Source organism: Panthera uncia, assembly GCF_023721935.1.
Source record: "Panthera uncia isolate 11264 chromosome B3 unlocalized genomic scaffold, Puncia_PCG_1.0 HiC_scaffold_1, whole genome shotgun sequence".
NCBI classification, from domain to species: Eukaryota; Metazoa; Chordata; class Mammalia; order Carnivora; family Felidae; genus Panthera; species Panthera uncia.
Window position 1 is genome coordinate 130,349,973 of NW_026057582.1, and position 18,943 is coordinate 130,368,915.

Here is an 18,943-nt window from a genome sequence, read left to right on the forward strand (position 1 = left end):
CACGTCTGACAAGACCAATCTCATCAAGAACAAGTCCTTTTGCGAATGGCGGAGAATGTCCAGAGATGTAATGTGAGGGGCACTGCACCAACTTTCAAGGCCTCGTCAGATTCCTGGACTCTCAGTGGTTAACTTGGGTGATTTTAAGATCTCTTGCTGCTCTGCTGAGATTCTGTGATTTTATTACACCTCATAAGGACGGGCCAGCATCATCAGAGAGAAGAGTGCATCTCACACACATCAGTCACTCTCTTTTGTGGTGCTGGGCCACCGTGTAATGGGAGGTCATCAATTATGACTCAAGTGGTTTGATATGAATAAATTTTGGGATCAAATTGGTGAATACTTACTCAACACATAAATTAGAGCAATGTAGTCATGTGATTTTTCACCTGTCCTTTTTCAAAAAAAAACACTGGCATTCACTGGGACAGGGGGAGAGAAATGTATACCATGGAGGGACTGATACACAGTTAATGCTAATATAATAATCACCACCATGTACAGAGACACATTCTTAAGTGAATAAGAACCATTTAAAAATATCTAAACGTTGGATCTCTTAAATTTACCGATAGCACAGGAGTAAGATTTGGGTAATTTAAAGGATTTCCAATGGCAAATCTGATGTAAGTACAGCCTTACAAAGACATCGCCAGTATAATCACCCATGCTATGGTGTATTTCGGAAAGATGAACGGATACCATTTACGGTTTCCTTACAGGTGTGAACTTCAGCTATGTTGAAAGCGTGTTATTCTGCTTCATGTCCGTAAAATAAAACCCATCTGCATTTGGATTTGGGACTCAGAGGCAAATCATCTGAAGATAAAAAAGGAAGCTTACCACAAACGCTACTGCACTTCTTAACGTGGATTCCCACTGGAAACAGCTTTTAAGGAACTGTATTGTATTCCACATTGCCATGGTGATTCTTTTCACACGGTCTACATCTCTTGATAAGATCTAATAAAAAAAAATGGAAAACAGGGAACTAGATTTAAATACTCCAAATATTCTCTTTAGATCAGGCAGCTTGGGCATTTAAATTATATTGTGTATAGCTGCCAATTAAAAAAATAATAGAAAGCAAAAGTCCTAACACCTCTTCTAAAAAAAATTCTTTTTTAAACACGATCATCCAGAGGGGGAAAAAAATACAATGCATTTTACAGCTCTTTTGATGGAGAAGAGCCTGTTTTAATAGTGTTCGGGACAAAACTGAGCTGGTAAAAGCTACAGCAGCCTGGCATTTCATGTGTGCGTGAATTTGTGTATGGTAGGGGGAGGCAGGGAGAGAGAGGGATAGGTAGAGAGAGAGAGCATGGGAGTGAATATCTATTTTAGTTTGGAAGGAAATGGATGGTTTTGCTTTGGAAACTAAATGTACAAGTATTCTAGCTCACATAGTCCAGGAAAAAAAAAGCCTATAGGAAAATATAATTCTGGGAGGAGAACCCAGCTCTCCTACCTCCTGGCTGTGCAACCTCGGACCTGTTTCCTAACATCTCTTGTCTTCTACAATGGGGTCCATCTTGGTATTAACCTTGCAGACTGTGAAGAAAACTTAGGGGCTCTGTGGCTGTCACATGGTAAGTGATCTCAAGCACTCGGATCATAAACACAAGCTTCAGCTGTGTAAAAACATGGCGACACAGTGGCGAGAGGCACGTGGGGAGGATCCTAACATACCCCAGGATCTCAGCCCCCCAGTCCCCTGATGCTCTCAGAGCTCAAAGCCACCCCACATGGAGGTCCTGTTTGGCAAAGGACACGTCTTTTCTCCCAGTTGTACCCAGATTCATTTCAACTTGTTTGCCAAGCAGCTACCCCACCTACCTCCACTTGGGTTTTAACTTACAAGTAAATAGGGCACAAGGCAGTGGTAGTGAAGGAGGAGGAGGAGGAGGAGGAGGAGGAGGAGGAGGAGAGGAAGAAGGAGAAGGAGAAGGAGAAGGAGAAGGAGAAGGAGAAGGAGAAAGAGAAGGAGAAGGAGAAATGACATTTACTCAGATTACACCCAACACATATTACATTCCATGTTATGGCAGGCCGAAAGAAAACATCGGGATGCTCCCTTCGAAAGACATTCCAGGCCCTTCCCAAGTGTGCCCACAAGTTCATGGGAAACGAAAGGCTGAGGAGATGCATTTATATTTAACTGCTTTATGTAATCCACAGCTGCTCACCCCTCAGGAAATGGTGGAAGTAATAAACACTTTAAAAAAGGGACACTTTGTTCTTTGTTACACAACTGAAGAGGGACAATAGGTACCGAGTGAAATTCTGAACTGTGTCATCGGAATAAGACAGGGAGGGACTCTGAAAAGAAACATAAAGGTCACGGTAAAAAGAAAAAAAAAATTCAAAACTTTCCCTACTGGGCCATGATCTTCACTTTTTGTTAAACTGATGAGAGAGGAATTAAGGGAAACAGGAGGCGGCGGTGGGGGAGGGCGGCAGTTAACTCATAAGGAGGTAAAATGCCAACACATTCCAAATATTTAGACAATAAGAAAGTGGCAGGACCAGGCCGTGGGTGACCTCCAGGCTAGACGCCCCTAAGATCCGCTGGGCTGATCCACTCAAGGACTCTCTGGGTACAGCACCTCCCGGAAGCCTTGGAAGGGCAGACAGGGAACTGGCTCTCCCTGAAGGAGCCTAGGCACGTCCAGTAAATTTGGGAGAACGTCTACAGAGGCTGACACTAGGTTATAGAACGATCCAGGAGATCCATGGGCGGCTGACTCCTTCTGCTTCATCCAACATAGGTTTCCAGTCTTTCCCTTCTTGTTGTGCTGACTTGCTTTGGGACAGATGGGAGGACAAGGAAGGAGCGGGGCTGGAGAGAGATGCTGGGGTGGAGTAAGAGAGAGAGAGAGAGAGAGAGAGAGAGAGAGAGAAGAGGGAGACATGGAGAAGGAGGAGGAGGAAGGGGAGGAAGAGGAGGAAGGGGAGGAAGAGGGGGGTGGGAGGAAGGAAGGACGGAAGGGAGGGGAGGAGGGAGGTGGGGCGAGCCGCTAAGTAATGACTAATAAGCACTTCCGGTGCTAAGTGTACTCACAAGCCAGTTGACTGTACCCACCTACCTTCTTGGACAGCTTGCGGCTATCTTCAACAAAGCGCTTTTCTCTGGGAGTAAAGGTCCTAATACTCGCCTTGACCTAGAAAGACATCATTGTTGAAAAAGAGGAAAGGGCAGCATTTAAATGGACTTCATTCTCTTCTTTTTCTCATTAATGACTGGGAAGAACGTGGAAACCAGTATCTTCTGATCCCAAGGTCCCCGGCAGGGAGCAGAGAAATGGAGACTAATCTCTGGGCTCCTCACGTGTTTCCGGGGATCTCATTTCACCAGCTAGTCACTTGGGCAGGTGAGACAGGATCCAGGAGACTCTGGAGTGAGCTGTATCCACTCTGAAAATCACCAGAGGTGTTTTAACCACGGCCCAGAGTGGGTTCATGAAGTTCTTGGACTAGTCTCTAAAAAGCAAGACTTCCTTCTCAGGGTTTTAAAACTGTATTTTTACCAGGAATACTTGGTCTGTGAAAACCGGTCTCCAGCTTATAGAAACGTCTTTCCACCAAGAATCTCATTTCCTCCCAAGTATATGGAAAAATAAGGAGATGTATCCTCTGAGACCCATCTTATGGGGAATAAACTGAGGCTGAGAGAGGTGAAGCGGTTTGTCCCAATCACCATACTCTAGGAAAGTCTCAAGGAATAAAATTCAAGTCCTTCTTAATCAGATGGACAACTGGAAAATCATATAACTGGCATGTATTTTTCGTAAAGCTTTCCTCCCTAAAACTCAGGTTTCACCTTTGTGCATAATCTATACATTTAAAAAAATTTTTTTTTTTTATGTTTCATTTATTTTTGAGAGACAGAGAGAAACAGAGCGCAAACAGGGGAGGGGCAGAGAGAGAGGGAGACACAGAATCGGAAGCAGGCTCCAGGCTCTGAGCTGTCAGCACAGAGCCCGAAGAGGGGCTCGAACTCACAAACTGTGAGATCATGACCCTGAGCCACCGTCGGATGCTGCACTCACTGAGCCACCCAGGCGCCCCTGTGCGTAGTCTATACTCAAGTGCTTGTCAGAAGAAAACAGGAAATGAAGGGTCATCTGTGGCACAAGATGCACTTAGGATTTTCCTTGAAGGCAAATCAACGGGGGAAAAGAGGAAGTAACATCAACGACTTCCAGACTGAAGACTGTACCCAGAGTTCTAGCATTGTGGAGAATAAAAACATAAAAATGTCTCCGTCCTTGATTTTATGAATAAGTTCTGAGCTACACTAAACAAGAAACAGGGCGGCAGCACGGGAATAATTGCAGAGACAGAAAGATCTGGAGCTGGATGCTGACTCACTCATTTACTAGTAAATCAGCTCTCTTATTTAATTCCATTTGCTCATGATAAAATGGCATTAATGATACCTATTTACCAGGTTTAGCGCGAGGATTAAATGAAATAATGTCAGAGCCTGGCCCCTTGTAGGTGGCCACTAAATGGCCGCCATTCTTATAATTACTGTAAAAGCTCCATTATCCTACATTCGTGTATACCACTAACTGGATTAACCTGTGCTCTCCTTTCCCTTTCTAGAACCTACTGCTGACACCATGGCGTATGCATGGTCACAGCTAAGTAGGCCACTTCTCTGCATGCTTAGGAATCTGCTCACAACCATCGAATTGTAGGTCTACGAAGAATCAACTGCGCTGACTTCCGAACCTGTTTATGCCAGTTCTGCCCATTATCATAATTCCATATTTTTAACCAATTATCATAGAAACCATTGAAATCCAAGCATGGACCCGAAGACTTGAAATGTATGTTGCTCTAGAAAGCCTTGATAACGAGGTCAGTCACTAAAAAAGATATTGTTATTGAGGTAATGATTTGATGGAAAAAAAACAGTCTGGAAAATTCTATATTCAGATTATCTTTCAAGTAGATCTCCACTTTTAAAAAACCAGAAACTAGGTATTATTATAGATGTTATGAGTATATTGCTGCAAGGAATATGTTATAGAACTAAACATGATCCATGCTATAAAAAAAATAGATTTTCTGGGCGCCTGGGTGGCTCAGTGGGTGAAGCATCCAACTTCGGCTCAGGTCATGATCTCAGGGTCCGTGAGTTCGAGCCCCGCATCAGACTCTGGGCTACAGCTCACAGCCTGGAGCCTGCTTCCGATTCTGTGTCTCGCCCTCTCTCTGCCCCTCCCCTACTCACACTCTGTCTCTCTGTCTCTCAAAAAATAAATAAACATTAAAAAAAATTTTTTAAACAGATTTTTATGCCCACACCTAAAGATTGGCAAAGGAATATTTACATATTTTATATTGAACTAAAGGTTTAAGGTACGCTTTAAAAATTCCTCCCTTAACTGTACTTTCCAAATGGGTAATTACTTGTCTTGATAGTGTTGGTTGGCAGGACATCTACTTTAACAACTAAATAACATGTCAGAGGCTTGAAAATACCTCTGTCTGACCCCCAATCGTTGCCTTAGAGAACATTACAGGTGATAAAGATAAAAAACGAATTTCTCCTTCAATTTTTGCTTTTTTCTTTTTCTTTGACATTTAGATGTATTGAGAATTAAACACCATCAATTCTCCTGGCTCAACAGGATTAATACGAGCTGAAAACCGGATTGTCCCGAACTGATTTTATAGCTGAGTTTTAAAACCCTGTTCTCTCTCTCTCTCTCTCTAGCTGCAACATTTCAGAAACATTTTACGCAGATTTGAGTCTCGCCAGGCTAGGTACAGAGAAGCTGGGATGTATGGCCCAGCTTGGCTTACCGGATTATATATGAGGTCCATCTCCAAGTAAATAGCTCCTTTAAAAGCTTGTTCTAAATCTTTATTCTTCAGTATGTAGCAATTTGGCCGTCCATCTCGAATCTGTCACAAACAATAGATAAAATACAAACTTTCTAGGGGGGCTAAACTGAACTGGTAAAGTTGAGGCTGTACAAGGCACCCACACATGAAGCAAGACAGGCAACAAATCTGAAATTCATCATGCATCAACTTTAAATTCGAGAGTGCTGTTATAACTGATAAGAAGATAAAGTAACAGCCACCAGGCTGAAACTGGGTTATTAGTGGAAAAATTAGTCGTACAAATTATTCATAGGTCGATGTGGGCTTTCTTTCAAAAATCCCAGCAGTTATACATTTTTATTTATTAAAAATGATAAGTATTCTACAAAATTCCTGGCCAGTACTTCTCAAGATTGCCAAGGTCATGGGAAAAAGGAAGACTCAGAAACTGTCACAAATGAGAGGACAGAAGGAGATAAGATGATTAAATGCAATGTGGTACCCTGGGTTGGATCCCAGCACAGAAAAAAAACTGGAAACACTGGTAAAATCCAAATAAAGACCAGAGTTTAGCTAACAGTCAAACACAATGTCTGGTTTCTTTTTTTGGTTTTGACAAATGTACCATGGCAATGTGAAAAGTTTAACTTCAAGGGAAACGAGGTGAGGGGTATATAGGAACTCTGGATCATCTTTGCAACTTTTCTGTAAGTCTAAAATTCTCTCTGAACAAAGCAGTTATTAAAATATTTTTGAGATATGAATAAAGGGACTGATTTTAATAAGATGATCGGTGTTTCACAGCCGTGAAGCAATGCAAATTAAATACGTGAGCATCACTGAAGCTGAGGTCAAAATCCACAAATATTTACAACACACAAAACGCTGAAAAGTTTTCAAAATACACAAGTTCATCTGATCTCCTCCCTCAGTCAGCAGGACACATCACCTTTATACCCTAATCTGCCATTGGACCCCGGCATGTAAGGCATCTAAGAAAAATACCTCCATTTTGGAAATGACCTCGGACCCTTCAAGACCAGATCTTTCCAGATTTGGGGCCAGCCATGCTTTTGTTATACACAGCAGTATGGGCACTGATTAAACTCTTGGCTTGTAAGAAGCATACCTGTTCACCCCAAAAGGACATTAGCAAAGCTCGAACTACCCAAAAGCTCCATTTGCGATTGTAATGAGCAAAGATTCGAATTAACGTAGGGAATTTGAGGGCATGGAATTTGAGCCATATTTTAACTGACTATTGCTGTCACTATAAGCATTCAGCACAAGTGTTCTTATAAACAGTGGTGGAAATGAGATGAATAAGTCATGGGGGGAAACACAGCCATTCCACTTTACAAGGGAGAGGTCACCTTCCTTCCCAAAGTCACTCCACCTCTCGGATTGAATAGGTTTTAAACAGAAAGATGGTTTTCCTGGCCAGTGGCTAAGAGGAAGGGGGTGCCCCATAAAGACCTGATTTCCTTCCTAAACGGTGTCCAAACAGGATTCTGAGCTTCCTCTTTTATCCACAGTCTCACTTAATAAATTGTGGGTGTTAAAGTTGAAAGAAATAAATACAAAAACAGCATGACAACTTGCCAACCTGACTTCAGTCCAATTTAGCTGTCCCTCAACCCACCGTCATTGTACTGTTATCTTAAAATTTCCATGATTTCTTAAGGGTTAGGAAAGGTCAACAGAAGAACTTGAGGTATCAGTAGAAAAAAAATATATATATATTATAGTAATTTTATTTGGTTTTGATTTTTTGGTAAATGATCTTTTCCTCTTTTTCAATGTCCTAGTATTGTGTCAGCAAAAACACAGAATCCACCCCGGGACGTTAAATCAGTTATTAAAGCTAGAGATATAATTAAAGCTATTCATGTTGGGCACTTTCACATAATATTATCTTACGATATGTCAATTGCAAGTTTATGCATTTGTAAAACGTTTGAAAAATTACAGAAAAAAACAAAAGCCCCTTTGAATTTCTACAAATACCACAATTCCTTTCCCCAGATGGAAATTAGATAGGAATTTGGCATGTAGCCTTCCTAAATTTGTATTGAGGATTTATTATTCATAAATACATCCTTTAAAAAAGTCAGTAAATTTTTTTGCCTGTGGGAAATAGCATTTTTCAACTTCACTGTGCATCTACGATATGACTTGATAATTTGTACATATACAGATCTGCCTCATTTCTTTAAACTGCTATATAATATTCGGATATGAACCTATTAATTCTCCTACTGATGAACACTTGGTTGATTCCAATTTTTCAGTCTGTCTGCTATAAGGAGTATCTTTTGGGAAAAGAGAAAGACTAAGGGAAAGAGGAAATATCCTATTTTGAATTGGGGTATGTTTTAAGTTAACAGCATGTCAATGTAGTTGAATACTTAGTATTATAATTAAACACCGAAATAGTACCCAAAGGGACTATTTTTAAAATATTTTGATTTTTCACAGTCTTAATATATAATTTAACTTCCAACACAAGAACACAGGACAAAAAGTTCTAGAACATCTCAACTTGCCAAACTGCTGTATGAAAGCATCTTTACAACAGGAAAGGGAAGCTAGCCATATTTTTCCTGTCGAGAATTATGTTTATCATTTATACTTAGAACTCAGAAAATCATTTCTGTCAGTTTATAATTCTAAAACCTTTATTAAATGGTAGAACAATTAAAACGCAGCCAAAAGTAAACTTAGAGCAGAGAATCTATATATGCTTTTGTCTCTAGGTATGAGATAGTCACTTAAATTAAGATCTAAACTTAATTTTTAGATGTCTGTCTATCAAGGCAAAAAAGGATGATACGGTTTTCGTTTTATGACAAAAGGAGGTCTCTAAGTTCATGTGGAGAGTCTTCCTGGGTTGACATCTGAGATGATTTAATGTCACTGGAAGATAAGGGTCTTTGGGTAAAATAACAGATCATGTCTTTAACCTGTTATGAGATGATTCTTCCAAATGACATACACATTTTGCATACTCACCTTTTCGTAGGTAAAAAGCACAGATATTAGGCAATCATTTGGGGAAGGCATCTCTACAAAACAGTAATATGGATTTAATCTTTTTTTTTTTTTTAATGTTTATTTACTTTTGAGAGAAAGAGAGAGAGAGAGAGGGTGGGAGCAAGGGAGGGGCAGAGAGAGAGGGAGACACAGAATCTGAAGCAGGTTCCAGGCTCCAAGCTGTCAGCACAGAGCCCAACATGGGGCCTGAACCTACGAACCATGAGATCATGACCTGAGCCAAAGTCGGACGCTTAACTGACTGAGCCGCCCAGGCTTCCCAATATGGATTTAATATAATTAGAAATATGACTTCAACAATCAGGGAAATGGGCATGTTCATGTCCTTTTATTAAAAAAAAAAAAGAAAGAAAGAAAAGAAAAAAAAAAAACATGATCTATCAGAAAGGTTTTATCAAGCTCATGCTGGGGCGCCTGGGTGGCTCAGTCGGTTGAGCATCCAACTTTGGCTTGGGTCATGATCTCACGGTCGGTGGGTTCAAGCCCTGCATCGGGCTCTGTGCTGACAGCCCAGAGCCTGGAGCCTGCTTTGGATTTTGTGTCTCCCTCTCTCTCTGCACCTCCCTGCTCACGTGCTCTCTCTCTGTCTCAAAAAGAAATAAAAACATTAAAAAATAAATAAAAAGAAAAAAAGATCATGCTAAGAGTTAATTCCTGGTTAAATTAGCCAGTGAATATAAGAGTATGGGAAGTGTGTTTCTGAGTAATGATTCAGGATTTTGGAGCCAGAGGACAAATTACAGAGAAGATAGTCTGGTTTAGATTTTTTTTTACATTAATTTATTTTTGAGGGACAGAGAGACAGAGTACAAGTGGGAAGGGGCAGAGAGAGAAAGAGACAGAATCCAAAGCAGGCTCCAGGCTCTGAGCTGTCAGCACAGAGGCCGACGCGGGGCTCGAACCCACGAACCATGAGATCACGACCTGAGCCGAAGTCGGACGCTTAACTGACTGAGCCACCCAGGTGCCCCCAGTCTGGTTTAGATTTTAATCTGACCTGAAATCATCTTTAAACTATTCAATATATATATTTTTTTTATTTAAAAGAGTTAAATTAAATCTTCTTAAACAAGCATTAGCATAGTAAATACGAGTAACTCTTTAAAAGTTGGGTGATGGGGCGCCTGGGTGGCGCAGTCGGTTAAGCGTCCGACTTCAGCCAGGTCACGATCTCGCGGTCCGTGAGTTCGAGCCCCGCGTCGGGCTCTGGGCTGATGGCCCGGAGCCTGGAGCCTGTTTCCGATTCTGTGTCTCCCTCTCTCTCTGCCCCTCCCCCGTTCATGCTCTGTCTCTCTCTGTCCCAAAAATAAATAAAAAATGTTGGAAAAAAAAAAATTAAAAGTTGGGTGACAAAACCAAATTTTTAGTCAAAAAGATACTACATTCATTTTTTAGAAAACATTTTTTTTAACCAGCATATAACAGAAGTTGGTATGTGGAACAGGGACCGAAATCTTTTTCTCACCTGGAACTCTCTTTAAAGAATTATGCTTTACTATAAACTTCCTTGATGTGACCAGTTACCAACGAATTCAATAGAAAAGTTAGTCGTAATCAATATGCATGAATAAAACTAACAGTTGGTTTAAGAAAAGGAACGATACAGGGGCGCCTGGGTGGCTCAGTTGGTTGAGCGTCCGACTTCAGCTCAGGTCATGATCTCACGGCCCGTGAGTTCGAGCCCCGCGTCGGGTTCTGTGCTGACAGCTCAGAGCCTGGAGCCTGCTTCGGATTCTGTGTCTCCCTCTCTCTTCCCCTCCCCACTCATGCTCTGTCTCTGTCTCAAAAATAAATAAAAACATTAAAAAAAGAAAAGAAAAGGAACGATACATATTTAAGATCAAACTCCAAACTAAGGCGTCATATTGATTCCCCACATTCACCCTCATGTGAAAAAATGGAAAACATTTGGCTATCAACAATCGTGCCATCATCAGACATTTCTCATTCCGCACAAAGGGGAAAATACTTTAATGTGACAACATCACAATACAATAGTCGGTCCCAGCGGTTGCACCTACAAAATGACTCTTCAATAAAATGTAAGTGGACAGACATGTGGCTGGGCAAGAGGAAAATAAATACATTTTACTAGGTAATGATTCACATTCATATCCCCACTTGGAAGCAGGCCTGTTTCCAATGGCGTGAGTTACAAACAACACGGGAAATTAAAAAGCCCACAAGCTCTGACATAGAGTCAACCACCAGCCGGGAGAGATCGCATTGAATTCATTACCCCAGACCCTCACCACTTATATCCCACCGCTCTCCCTTCCGAGGCCATCCATCATGCCCCACTACCTGATTCCAAAGCCCAGCTCTGAACTTTGGAAACGGCAGAAAACTTTGGCGTGCCCAGCATTTTTCAACTCCTCTCTAAAGTATCAGCTATCTTGGGGCACCTGGGTGGCTCGGTCAATTAAGCGTCTCACTCTGGATTTCGACTCAGGTCACGCTCTCATGGTTCGTGGGATTGAGCCCCATGTGGGGCTCTGTGCTAACAGCGTGGAGCCTGCTTGGGATTCTCTCTCTCCCTCTCCCTCTGCCCCTCCTCCTCCTCCTCCTCTCTGTCTCTCTCAAAATAAATAAATAAGCATTTAAAAAAATAAAATAGAAGCTATCTTATAAAAGTAACATACATTAATTATAAGAATTGTGTAAAATTTATAAAGATGGTTTAAAAGAAGAAAACATCACGTTTATATTTATTTCTTTTTTAACATCTCTAGTTTTCACTAGACAGTTGTATTTACTCATCTTATGAAAATGGGATCTTAGTGTATTGGATAAAATGTAAAACTTCAGAGGCAGATGTATGGAGATTAAATTCTGACCTTGCCTCAGATTGGCTGAATAACTTTGGACAAGTTACAAAACTCCTCTATTTTCAAGTTTCCTAATCTGTAAAATGGGAATGCAAAATTATCCAGATCTCAGAGGTTGTTATGAAATAATGGGCAGAAGGCAATGAAAAACAAGGACAAGGACACAGAAACTGCTTATTAAAAATTTACATCTATTTTTTTGTCTTATATTAATTTGTATATTTTTAAATCACTTGTCTCTTTTTTTAATTTTTTTTAACGTTTATTTATTTTTGAGACAGAGAGAGACAGAGCATGAACAGGGGAGGGGCAGAGAGAGAGGGAGACACAGAATCGGAAACAGGCTCCAGGCTCTGAGCTGTCAGCACAGAGCCTGACGCGGGGCTCGAACTCACGGACCACGAGATCGTGACCTGAGCCGAAGTCGGATGCTTAACCGATCAAGCCACCCAGGCGCCCCAGACCGTTTCCAATCTTTCACTGTAAACACTGTGATGATTTTACACATGGCCACCTTTGTGCATCCATGATGCATTCCCAAAAACAAATTCCTAGAAGTGGAACCGCTGAGTCATAGCACATACCTATTTTTTGTGGTTTTGGCCAAGTATTGTCAATTAGCCCTTCTCAGATTCTGTATTAATTTACACTCCTAGCCTCAGCGAATAAGCCTATCTCTATTTCCTTGCAACTTGGCCAACTGCAGGAATTTTTATTTAATATACAGCAATTTCAGAGGAATGAAATGTCCTCAGGTTGTTTTAATATGTGGGTGTTTTTTTTCTTTTTTTTAACAACTAATGAGCCTGAACATTTTCTTTCATATGTTTATTAACAGTGGACAGTGCTAAGGCTGTGAAGCTAGATTTAGATTCAATTCCCCTTTCCGGCATTTAGCATCTGTGTGGCCATGGGTATAAATACCTAGAATATAGATGCTCAGAGACTGTGTATATTAAATTTTAATCCATTTTGTCTAAGTGCCTTCTACCAGGCTTGTACCGAGTGATGGTTCTGTCCCACTGCGTTTGAGAGAGTCCTTTTTCTACTCTTAATAACCCCTGGAAATGAAAAATCTTTACCCTATTTGTTAATCCCACTGCTAAACTAATTTGATCATTTACATCACTGAAACAAGGGCGATGAAGAGGATAGATTATACTTGGAAGCACATATGGTGTGCTCCTGTACTCGCTACATATTCACCAAACCGCTGAAATCCTCACCACAGACCTCCGAGGCAGGCAGAATCGCCTTCATGTCATCTCGGAGAACATGGAGACGGAGAGGTTAAGTACCTTGTCAAAGATCACACAGCCAATGAGGGGGACAAGACTGGGTGCCAACCCAGGTGGTCTGGTGCCACCATCTGTACTTTTAAGGACCACAACCATTACTGAATAAAGCACACACCTTTCTGTGCCTATGAGTGTTTGGATTTGCACCTGTTTGAATCAACTTTTCCCCTAGACTGACTGTCCCTTCCTCATAGATGAAAAAACGATCGCGTTCTATGTTAGTGACATTATCCATCTGTTTCTATGTGGCACTATGGCAACATTTGTTTCACCATATTGACCTCTTAGGATTTGTTTTCCTTTAGCGTTCCTGGTTTTCTTACAGAAGACTTCCCCGTTTTATTAGCAGTTTTATTTACGGAGTTTATTCCAAGTATTTGACCTTTAATTCATGGTAAACTAGTTATTGTGTTCAGTGTAACACACGGATGCATTTTTCCCTGATGAGTAAGCAACTGACTTTCCCAGAATCAATTATATGGTGATCACTTCGTTTATCCCTTTCCTCAGTGACTTCATCTTTCAGGTTTATTATATATACAGTGATCTCCAATTGTTTTGTCTTTTTTCATGCTTTTAGTACAGTTCTAGAACTTTCTCACATAGGTCTTAAGCATTATAATTGTTTTTTTTGTTTGTTTGTTTCCTGCTATTAAACCCTTTGGTGCTTTAAGTTTTTAAAATGTTTTCCTATTGGGTAAAGCTACTCTTTTTTTTTTTTTTTCTTAATTTTGATCCTGGTTATACCTTTACTGACCTTTGTTTATTCCAAAATGCTACTTACTAATTTTCTTTATACTTATTTATATATATAATGTGATATTATCAGATAGATAATATGGTTTCCTTCATTAAAATATAATTTTTCTTGTATTTTTACATTGGCTGGATCTGACATAAAAAACTTAATGTTAATTTTGTCAGTATAGAAGTTCATTAAATTCAGAATATCTCTGGTCTCTCAATAATAAGTCTGATGTTTGTGATACTTCTGATACATCAAATCAATTACTTATTCATTAAACTTTTTTTTTCATAAATCAAGAACAGATGTTAAATTTTATCAAGTGTTCCTTTGGCATCTATTGAAGTTTTTTCTTTCTCCATTAATACATTAATAATATAAATTACACAATTATGTTTCCTAATGTGCTAAGTCTCACTGGTCTTCCATGAAAGGCGTAGGATTTCTTTTTTGCTATTGTTAACTCTGTGTTTTTTTAATATCAGAATTCTTCTAGTCTCAAGGAATAAATTCACAAATTTTCCATTTTCCTTTATGTCCCTAGTACATTTCAGTAATGTAAGAATGCCAGTGCCCTTACAGTTTAAAAGAAAAAAATTGCTCTTCAAACAATATGAATCTGTTATTTTCTTATTGGGAGGAGAAGACTGGAGGACACAGGGAGAAAAGAGTAGAATTCTCTGATGATTTTTTTCCCAATATTTCCATAATTAAATTGTTTCACTGTACAATGTGTTCAATACCTGATATTCAGGTTTCTCTAATTATATTTTAAACATAATTTTTCACTCTATTTTTTTTTGCACTTAATTTTTCCAAATGGGGAGCTGTATTATATTTATAGTAATCGGGCCGCCTGGGTGGCTCAGTCACTTGAGCATCCGACTTTGGCTCAGGCCATGATCTCGCAGTTCACGAGTTCAAGCCCCGCATCGGGCTCTGTGCTGACAGCTCGGAGCCCGGAGCCTGCTTCGGATTCTGTGTCTCCCTCTCTGTCTGCCCCTCCCCTGCTCGTGCTCTGTCCTTCTCTGTCTCTTAAAAAATAAAATAAGACGTTAAAAAAAATTTAAAAACCAGCAAAACCAACCTTTAAAAAAATACTTATAGTAATCTGGGGAGATCTCACACCTCTACAACATCCAAATTCTCTCAAGATATGTCCGTATGTATATTTATTCAAGTTTTCTTCCGTACTCTTCAGCAAAATTTAGTTATGCTCTTCATAGCAATCCCTATATCTCTCGTTTCCTTAGTCTTAGTAATATATGCTTTCCTTTTTTTCATTAGGTTCGTAAGCAGCTTCTCCATTTCATCGGATTTTGAAGAAACGAATGCTTGGATCTATCAGATATACTGTTTACATATTTTCTACATTACTGCTCTTTTTTCTAATCTTCCCAAACTCCTATTTAATTTTATTTATTTTAGTTTACCTTTTGTTATGATGCTTGATTGATTTTCAACCTTTGTTGTTTAATTATGAAAACATTTAAGGTAAGGATTTCCTCTGAGTCATACTTTTGGCCCTTATCCACAGTTTGTATGTAGAGTATTTCATTGCTAATTTCTAAAAAGTCTGTAACCTGTACTTTTGATTATCTACCTTCGCTACTTGGGATTTTTTTTCCCACCAAATGTTTTGATGCTTGTTTCATTTTTGCTATTAATATATCTGCCCAACACTGTGACCACCATATCATTTCTTCCTTTTTTGGAATCTACCGAGGCAGTTGTGAGCCCACAACATGACTAATATTTAAACACATTAAATAGGTATTTGAGCAGAATATTTATATATTTATGTGTGTCTATGCATATATATTAGATTAAGCTTATTGCTTATTCCCTAAAATTTGAGAATCACTGTTTCAGGATGCCTAAAACTCATCTAAGAACTTGCTAAAAAAAAAAAAAAAATAGTTTCCAGGGTCTCAGCCCTAGAAATTTAGTAGCTTTGGGATGGTGTGCAGGAACTTTAGCTATTAGCATTGGCTTTGTGGAACTTGGAATTTCAAACATCTGGGCCTTCAAAACACATCACATTACAGCCTTATTTATTTTTTTGTGTCTGATATTTTTAAAACTGCACAGATGATATAATCATTTTGTGTTTCTCAGTAATTTTTTCTTACAGTTCAAATATTTTTTAACATACCTACATACTTCTGTGGGAAATTATTCACATAACGATTCATGTCTGCCTTAAGTTTATTGGTAATGAAATCGTTTGGGGACCCATAAAATAATCTCCTCTGTATGTTTCTGAGTTACCACTTATTTACATGTACGTGTTACACTTTTGCTCACCCATTTCTGTTTTACCACATGTGGCCCGTCTCAAAGACGCAGTAGCTAAATTATATGCATCTACTCATTGTAACAGGTTTTTCTATTTAAAGAAAGTTTAACCCATTCAGCATTTACCATCACGTATAGTATGCTCAGATTTATACTTGCTATACTCTTGTTCCAAGACACCAGGGGAATCCCACAAGGCATTATTCTTACTCCCTTAGCTTGTCCGTCCTAATCAAATACCACCCACCTTATATACTACATAATGGTTCACGAGGATTCCAGCACATTAAAGGTATCCTTTCCTAGTTTCCAGGGGCAATAAGACAAACTTGCCTTATTTTATCTTTTGAAAAATTTATTTCAAAGGACATATCAGGGTGGAGAGTTGAGTGTTTGTGTTTCAGCCATTTTAGCCCCGCTAAAATTTTCAGGCGGCTAGACATCCATATACATTAATGTGAAGTAAAATATAAATACTATTGGGGTGCCTGGTGGCTCAGTCAGTTAAGCATCCGACTTCGGCCCAGGTCATGATCTCATGCTTCATGAGTTTGAGCCCCTACCCTGACACTGCAGAGCCTGCCTGGAATTCTCTCTCTCTCTCTCTCTCTCTCTCTCTCTCTCCCTTCTCTCTCTGTCCTCCTGCACTTGCACTCACTCTCTTTCTCTCTCTCTCAAAATTAATAAATAAACTCTAAAAAATAAATATTCTTTATCTTAACGGCCAACATTTCAGCATTAACTTGAAAAAAAATATGATTGTGTGACTGTGTCCATTACAATCCACAAAACCCATCATAGGTGAAACAGGCAAATACTTAATTGGAAATGCAAATGAAGATGTGTATGGGCATTTATTTGGTACAAGCAATTTCAGAAAATTTGTCCCATAAAACTAATTAAGTGAAGCCGTTGCTGGTGCAGCTCGTTCCCGTGCACATGGATTCACAGAGACTGTCACGGGCCGCACAAAGCCTATGTTTCCTGATCATGAATTCCACTGCATCTGTTGGGATGGCTTGCCCAAGAGGTCTCAAATTTGTATCAAAACGTAGGACCCTCCTCAAATGACAGACGATCTTCTCTTAGATATTAGGAATTAACAATAAATAGACAGATGCTTTTCCTATTTTGCATGAAGTGGATTTTCTAAGTCTTCCTTCCTACATGGGCCCGTTCCATAATTCTGAAATGCTAACCATAGGTCTGAAGAAAAAGAAATGCTCCTGGAGGAGAAGAACCCAGCTTGATGAGAATCACTTGATTATGGATCGAAATGTTAAATAACTCTAACTGAATCGGATAATGATGAGCAGATAGTGTCTATGCTGGAAATATTTTAAAACTCTAAAATGTGCTTTGTTTTCTAATGCATATTTACTATGTTATTGATTAGAGGATGCTTGGAATAATGTAAAAATGGGCACAGATTAGAAGTCTTCAGATTATAATCCATGCTAATGGCAATTTTCTGTTTTTAATGAGTAAAAAGTTTTCCCTATCTATATAGCCATTCAAAAAGCAGCTATCTGATTTGAGGACCTGAACAAAAATGAAAAATATGGAAGAGTGACCCGCTGGCCTGGATTCTGTGTATCTAAACATATGTACATGATTTGCACAATTCGCCACCATTAACAGATATACTGATTTTAGAACGTGGATTTTTTTTAAATGAGCCCATAGTCAGTCGGCCCATTCACCCTGATTCAAAGACACGGTGACTTCAGAACAGGCTTTTTATTTAACAGGTTGAAATGCACTTAGCACATTATCAACACCAGCCTCCTTGTAAGCCAGCTCAAACGCCCCACTTCCTAAAGTCTTCCTAAACTTAAGTCCATTCCTCCCGCTCTGCGTTTTCTTTTCCTTCTTTTCAGCACTTCGTGTTTCAGGGCTTGTGTGAGCACAAAGGTCAACCCGGTGGCTGCCAGAGGGGAGGGGCGTAGGGGATGGGCAACATGGGTAAAGGGGAGCGTGAGGTCGCGGCTTCCAGGGGTAGAACGAGGAAGTCCTGGGGATGAAGGGTACGGCATAGGGAATACAGCCAATGCTATTGTGACAGCATTGTACGGTGACAGGGGGTGGCATCCCATGCAGGCTGGTCGCATCACCACCCTGCACACTAATACAACATTCTGTGCCAAATACACCTCGATAAAGAAAAAAAGGTATTTGGGGTCTTGTGCATTCATTCCACAGGCATCAGCCAAGATGGGCCAGTCTTCAACTCTGCGTCTCACCCGTCCCACACCCTATGGCACTGAGACCAGTGGCTGCACAAAACACATCCTGGTCATTGCTTTCGGCATGATGTCTACGTAACAGGTACGCACTGTGGAAGTATAACTTCCTCTCAGGACCCCAGGCTCTGACATCAGACTGCCTCAATCAAATCCAGCCCCGACTAATTACCAGCAACAGGATCCTTCCCATACCTCCGTTTCCTCATTTGTCCATAGCAGTAATAGTAATGATAACAACTAATAATAATAAAGCCTGCCACATGAGGTTTTCAGAGAATTAATGATTTAATGTATCATAAATGCACAGCCCAAGACGTGTTAATTAAGCATTATTCAGTAGATATTAAATAAAGGGAAAAACACAGATCTAAATAAATGTTAAAATACATTCTCTGGGGCGCCTGGGTGGCTCAGTTGGTTGAGCGTCCGACTTCGGCTCAGGTCATAATCTCACAGTTCGCGGGTTCGAGCCCTGCATCGGGCTCTGCGCTGACAGCTTGGAGCCTGGAGCCTGCTTCAGATTCTGTGTATCCCTCTGTCTCTCTCTCTGCCCCCTCCTCCCCCCGCTCAGGCTCTGTCTCTTTCTCTCTCAAAAATAAATAAACATATACACACACACACACACACACA

At 40.1% G+C, this 18,943-nt stretch overlaps 1 protein-coding gene across 10 annotated transcripts in view; it reads right to left on the reverse strand.

Annotated features, from left to right (window-relative positions):
- MCTP2 (multiple C2 and transmembrane domain containing 2) overlaps positions 1–18,943 on the reverse strand; it is a 248,416-nt gene that overhangs the window by 83,295 nt on the left and 146,178 nt on the right. For all 10 annotated transcript variants that reach the window (XR_007453911.1, XR_007453912.1, XM_049614044.1 and 7 more), the window contains 3 exons: positions 5,821–5,922; positions 3,090–3,164; positions 847–966 (listed from right to left, as the gene is read on the reverse strand). Coding sequence is in view for 8 of the 10 variants with exons in the window: in XM_049614044.1 (XP_049470001.1) it covers positions 847–966; positions 3,090–3,164; positions 5,821–5,922 (297 nt within the window). In the remaining 2 variants the exon portion in view is untranslated. The remainder of the gene's footprint in view (positions 1–846; positions 967–3,089; positions 3,165–5,820; positions 5,923–18,943) is intronic.